Here is a 7,101-nt window from a genome sequence, read left to right on the forward strand (position 1 = left end):
AAGTCACATAAGTACCATTTTGTGAGTCCGTCCATCCGTCCGTTAGCAATTTGGTTTCCGGAGCATAACTTAAGTTCCATTTGACCCACAATGTTCAAACTTCAATATTGGGTAGAAGACCCCTATTTATTTTGGGGTCAAAAGGTCAAGGTCACTATTACCTTAAAACTGAAAACAGTTTCCGAAGCATAACTTAAGTTCCATTTGGCCGACAATGTTCAAACTTCATAGGATGATTGTCCATATTGGGTAGAAGACCCCTATTGATTTTGGGGTCAAAAGGTCAAAGGTCAAGGTCACTATTACCTTAAAATTGAAAACAGTTTCCGGAGCATAACTTAAGTTCCATTTGACCCACAATATTCAAACTTCATAGGATGATTGTCCATATTGGGTAGAAGACCCCTATTGATTTTGGGGTCAAAAGGTCAAAGGTCAAGGTCACTATTACCTTAAAATTGAAAACAGTTTCCGGAGCATAACTTAAGTTCCATTTGACCCACAATATTCAAACTTCATAGGATGATTGTCCATATTGGGCAAAAGACCCCTATTGATTTTGGGGTCACTAGGTCAAAGGTCAAGGTCACAATTACCTTAAAACCAAAAACAGTTTCTGGAGCATAACATAAGTTCCATTTGGCCCACTATATTCAAACTTCATAGTATGATTGTGCATATTGGATTGAAGACCTCTATTGATTTTTGGGTCACAAGGTCAAAGTTCAAGGTCATTATTACCCTAAAATTGAAAACAGTTTCCGGAGTATAACTTAAGTTCCATTTGGCCCACAATATTCAAACTTCTTAGGATGATTGTCCATATAAGGTAAAAGACCCCTATTGATTTTGGGGTCACAAGGTCAAAGGTTAAGGTCATTATTAATAACTTAAGTATTAATCAACCTACAGCTTTAAAATTTTATAGGATGAACAGCTAATTCCCATGTCTTACAAATGCTTCATCCTTACTAAAAAAAAACACTTTCGGGCATATTATGCTCCGCCTAGGGGTGCTCTTGTTCTCAAAGGCTTCCTGTTGTTCCAAATTTGATCAAACAATTTGTAACATTCATAGCATTAATCAAATTCATTATGATAAAAAGATGTTCTGTATATTTGATTTTTCTTTATCTCAGATTGGTGTAGTTGAATACATATGGATATATGGAGTAAAGGAGCGTGACCCACAACAAACAGTTGATATCAAGAAATATGGGAAACACTGGATTCTTATCCGAGATATTTACCTATCCTTGGTTCCATACATATTTGGTGCTGCTTTGGAGCATATTATATCGAACATTGGGAAATACAGCATTGGCCGTCTAAGACCTCATTTCTTTGATGTGTGTAAAGTAGACTTTAGTAAAGTGAATTGTTCAGCTGGATATATTGAGGAATTTGAATGTCTGGGTGACAATAAAAACAGAATTAGGGAAATGAGGTAAGAATGTGGTAATAATTATTGGAGAAGCATGTATTATGCTTTTGACTATATAAGGAATGTTAGTTATATTTAGCTGTAAATATTGTAGAATTGAATGTCTGGGTGACAGTAAAAAACAGAATTAAGGAAATAAGGTAAGTTTGTGGCGTTAATTATACACAGAGACCCTGTCTCCCCTTGATATATTTCCAGAGGAGATAATCATTGTATTGTGTTTGCTTATATAATTATGCCTGATTGTCTGTTTGTTCTTTTTATGTTGACATTAATACATTTTTAGTAACCCTGTAACAGTTGTATCTCAGCAGTCAGTCCACATAAAATTCTTTAGATAACTAACTAGTCATTACCAACTTTATCTGCATTGACCAACTACTAATCCAACATGACTCTGAATCAGTGGTCAGAGACAAATGACCATTAGACTCCCTTGTCCCAAGATCAGTTTTCACAGAAAAAAATCAGCCTTGTCTGAGGATAGGACCAGCGACCTGGATTACAAATCCAATACCCTCCATATTGAGCTAAACGGGTGGACTTTTATATATGCCTGAAAGGATGGTAAAGAGAGTTCTTCTGCATGAACAAGATAGATGCCATAGCAGTCTCCCAAAGTTACAAACACAAGACTATTTTTAGTGCAATGACCAATTAACAGAACAACTAATTAGCTAGACTGTAAAACTGGACTTACATTGAATTAACAAGGCAAACTAAAGTAAATTTTTTAGCCTCATACTTGTAACATGTAGCCTGTGAACCTTATAACTGAATATTTAAAATGCCTAGCCATGATAAGATGTTTCATTTAAACCTGATACTTTTCCTGAAACATTAATGTCACATAGCTACAGTTCTCTCAATTGCCTTCTGACAAGTACAATGTACCCTTATACCCGTCTGCTTGAAAAATTGACCTAGCTAGCTGTATATTTATTTTTATATATACATATTGACGTAATTTAAAACGCTATTTGAATTTGCCCAAAATTTTTGGACTTTCCACCTTGTTCAGCGGCATTTATTATACAAATATATTCAGACAAAACAAGGGAAGTGACGAAACATCATTGAGTGACACCCACCATGGCATTATGTGCCATCTGCTCGCGTTATTCCATAAGGTTGATATGTTTTTTCCACAAAATTTTGATTGTCTTTCAGTATTAGTCAGTCCAGTCGAAAGGCTTAACTGTAGGTCAATTCAAATTAGCGCTTTCAGTTATGTACGGCAAATTAGAGATTTTATCCATGTTTACATATATATGCCATTGTTACATTACAGGTTATCTTTCCCATCAGGTCATGCATCATTTTCATCGTACTGCGCTATATATCTGATGGTATGTACCTTAAGTATTTAGTTGTGTTGTTGGTAAAATTTGCTGTACTAAGTATCAGTAAGTAGGCTTTTGTAAAGTTGGATGGGTTATTAGATATGTTCATTATTACATGTATACTGCATGGTCTTTTAATGTAGATTTTCATTGGCATATTATGATATGTATATTACCTTTATAATAAGCTCCTTTTAATACTTTGTTAGTTATTGGGTAGAAATGTGGAGATAAAAACAGTATATTCAGTCAACAATTTGCTTAAAAAACAATCGTACGCTCACTTGGTATTTAAATATTTATATATCACTCAAGCTTTTAACATGTTTATCTGAAGTTTTATTTTATAAATATTTCTCTGATTACAACATTGTATTTTGAGGCATGCAGCTTAACCCATTCTTAGCCTTCTAGCTGCAAACTTACTCTAACTATACAACAAGTGCAGACCAATATCAGTCAGCACATCTAAGTGCAATCTGATCATGGTCTGCACTGTTAGTTAATCAGTCAGTATGTTTTTTTAAATTTTACCTAAAAAAGATGAATGGTTTTGTTCAGATCAAAAAATGGACAAGTCCATTTATGATATTGAGCGTGGTAAGGGTTAAATAGATGTTCTTGTATGTGCAAGATATTGATAATGTATGTTGTTCTATTTTGCAGATATTTCTACAACGAAGGCTAACATTTTTGTTCAAGTCTTTAATAAAGCCTGTACTACAGACACTGATATTTGCTATGGCTTACTACACATGTCTTAGCAGAGTGTCAAACTACAAACATCATCCAACTGATGTGATAGCTGGTGCGGTTATAGGCTGTGGTGTTGCAGTATTAGTGGTGAGTGGCAGTAATGGTTGTTCTTTAATCACCAGTTTTATAGAGTGAGGTCTTGTTTTTGTATGGTTTTAAATCAAACATGCCACTGTAAAGGTCATTTTGTCACCTTAGTGCAGTAACAGGATAACTTTTATTATAACCCCGCACAACAAAGTTGTAAGGGGGGTATACTGGAATCAGCTTGTCCGTCCGGCCCAGCCGTCCGTCCTTTTTTTCTTGTCCGACCAATTACTTGAGATTCCTTTGATCCACAGTCTTCATATTTGGCATGGAGGTTAGTCATGATTAGTAGATGACCCCAATTGATTTTGAGGTCACCAGGTCAAAGGTCAAGGTCACAGGGGCCTTGACTTCAAAAACCTTGTCCGCCCAATAACTTAAGATTCCTTTGACCCACAGTCTTCATATTTGGCATTAAGGTTAGTCATGATTAGTAGATGACCCCTAATGATTTTGAGGTCACCAGGTCAAAGGTAAAGGTCACAGCGGGCCTTGAACTTCAAAAAACCTTGTCCGCCCAATAACTTAAGATTCCTTTGACCCACAGTCTTCATATTTGGCATGGAGGTTAGTCATGTTTAGTAGATGACCCCTATTGATTTTGAGGTCACCAGGTCAAAGGTCAAAGTCACAGGGGCCTTGACTTCTAAAAGCTTGTCCGCCTAATAACTTAAGATTCCTTTGACCCACAGTCTTCATATTTGGCATGGAGGTTAGTCATGATTACTAGATGACCCCTATCGATTTTGAGGTCACCAGGTCAAAGGTCAAGGTCACAGGGGCTTACTTGACTTCCAAAAGCTTGTCTGCCCAATAACTTAAAATTCCTTTGACCCACAGTCTTCATATTTGGCATGGAGGTTAGTCATGATTAGTAGATGACCCCTATTGATTTTGAGGTCACCAAGTCAAAGGTCAAGGTCACAAGGGGCCTTGACTTCTAAAAGCTTGTCCGCCTAATAACTTAAGCATTCCTTTGACCCACAGTCTTCATATTTGGCATGGAGGTTAGTCATGATTAGTTAGATGACCCCTATTGATTTTGAGGTCGGACCAGCCAGGTCAAAGGTCAAGGTCACAGGGGCCTTGACTTCCAAAAGCTTGTCCGCCCAATAACTTAAGATTCCTTTGACCCACAGTCTTCATATTTGGCATGGAGGTTAGTCATGTTTAGTAGATGACCCCTATTGATTTTGATGGTCACAGGGTCAAAGTTTTCAAGGTCCACAGGGACCTTGTCAAAAAGCTTTTCCCCTCAATTGCTTCAGAGTGCCGACTCTGTCCAGAGTGTTATTGATTTTGACATTTTCACATTTGAAGCATGTAGAAGTAGAATACATAACTTAGCAATGCACTGGCTTAGTTACCTCAGATTTGGCAGGGAGGTTGTCCTTGAGTTCTTAATGGCCACTGTCGATTCTGACAAAGTGGTATGCGGGGGTATTCACGCCATGACAGTGGCAGTTCTAGTTAAATTTGATATGTGTTAAACAGTTACTGCACTAAGGTGGCTGTATAGCAACTTTACAACTATACTGTGTGGAAGAGACATTATTAAGAATCACTAGCCGTTTGTAAAATAGCTGGATAAAAAAGAGAACCAGGTCAGTCTGCAGCAGCTATTGTCACTGAGTGGTAATGTCACCAACTTCAAATCACTTGCCTCTCACCATTGTTGTTCTTATTCTGTCAGGGACAAAAAATGGGGAATCTTCCATGTGACGAAGCTATCCAGTTAACTTAACAATGATTGGATGGTTCTCTATCAGCTTGTGCCTGAAATAATTCACAAAGGGCACCTGGTCTGGCGTCTTCCTCCACAAGTATGGGTTAGAAAGTCACTGTATAAACTTTAAAAAGTCTATGATGACTTGAAATAAAGAAATCTAAAAATATTTTGATTGAGCAGACTGTACTGGGTTTACATGTAAACATACAAGGGACCTCCCCTTTTCAAGAATTGTTTATTCATTGAGTATTTTGATTCACTGGTTTGAACATGTCTTCATTGAGAATACAACTCGTAACAGGTTTTATTTTTTCTTGCAGGCATACTGCGTGTCAGATTTATTCAGTATGGCAGATACAAGGGAGACATATAGGGAAATGTACATGAACATGAAGGGACAGAGTGGCAGAGAACAGAACTCAGATACTGAGAAAATATCGGACACTGATGTCAGAATGTGACGGGAAAAGTTGACAACTGGAATTGTGGATGTAACAGATACTTCAAAATTAGAAATCACACTTGCTTAAATCTTCTCTTAGTTTCTTTAACTCCACTGATTTTATGGAGTGGACTGGTCCATCTTTGAATTTGAAACTGTCCATTTGTAATGAATTCCATGGATTTTTGTATCTAAGTATTACAATGGAGCAGCTGTTTAGTATTTTATTTTATGAGTATGACCACTCTATATGGATATGCAGGTCAGGAAGACTGTATAGTCATACATGTGGACAAAGGCCATCTGACCGATATTACATTTATAAACAAGGGGTCCTTATTTAGAGGTTACTCTGTTCTGTGAAATCAGCCACAGTTTTTGAGGAATGGCCTTTATTAATAGGATGATCTTAATTCAAAGAAAGTCTTTAACACAAGTTTGACTGTATAATGATAATTAATCTTTGTCATAATTGAATATTTTGACATAATACCAGGGTTTTTTTACATTATTCATACATGATTTCAAAGAGATTCTTCATTTGTATAAAAGTTTAAGATAAAGACATAATAACTTTATATTCAATATACTAACATATTAATGGATTATTAAATGGCAAATTTCCCTTTTGATCCCCATTATTTTCATTTCTTAGATCCTACAGAAAGTCTAGGTCAAGCGGAAAATAATTGGACCACTCTGAAATTAGAAATGTTTTGATTCATTTCATTTAAATGATCTAATTCTGAAGATTTCTAACACTACATGCATATTCTCTGTATAATTTACATCATAAACAATATTGTACTTCCATTGTAACTGCATTGGTGTGTAAATGATGTAATTTCCAGAGTAAAAATAATTATTGCAGGTCAATATGACATTTAGAGGGCTGATATAGAAGGAATATTAATGCAGTATGGGTCAATTGGGTAATTTTTTTGACCATACCTGTGCAGATAAAAGCACTGGTACATGTATCTCAAGAAAGTGTGTGAGAATACAACATAGCTGTTAGATATGTAGACTTAATATTACACAGGTTATATGCTATGTTAGACATAATATCATAATGTAATCAAGTTGCAGACATATTATCAGTGTATTTACATCAGATAATATGGCACCTGTTAATGTCATAATTTATCTTTAGTTAAATTTAATTGATAAAGTCCTCCTTGAACCTTTTTAACAAGTTAAATATGAATACCAAGTTAATAGTAAATGTATGTTATCAAGTAGAATATGAATTGAATCTTGCCAAATGGAATATGAATGGTATCTTTCTAAGATAAATACA

At 35.8% G+C, this 7,101-nt stretch overlaps 1 protein-coding gene across 1 annotated transcript; it reads left to right on the forward strand.

Moving 5' to 3' along the window:
* Positions 1 to 1,139: 1,139 nt before the first annotated feature.
* LOC132728645 (phospholipid phosphatase 1-like) lies at positions 1,140 to 6,719 on the forward strand (the record flags this gene model as incomplete). The annotated part of the gene is made up of 4 exons (XM_060714316.1): positions 1,140 to 1,447; positions 2,736 to 2,793; positions 3,454 to 3,630; positions 5,680 to 6,719. Coding segments are annotated over 4 exons (684 nt in total), but the record flags the coding sequence as incomplete, so codon positions are not given.
* Between the last annotated feature and the right edge of the window lie 382 nt (positions 6,720 to 7,101).

This window comes from Ruditapes philippinarum, unplaced genomic scaffold (assembly GCF_026571515.1).
Source record: "Ruditapes philippinarum isolate M1 unplaced genomic scaffold, ASM2657151v2 ctg1459_1_1_1_1, whole genome shotgun sequence".
Taxonomy (NCBI): Eukaryota; Metazoa; Mollusca; class Bivalvia; order Venerida; family Veneridae; genus Ruditapes; species Ruditapes philippinarum.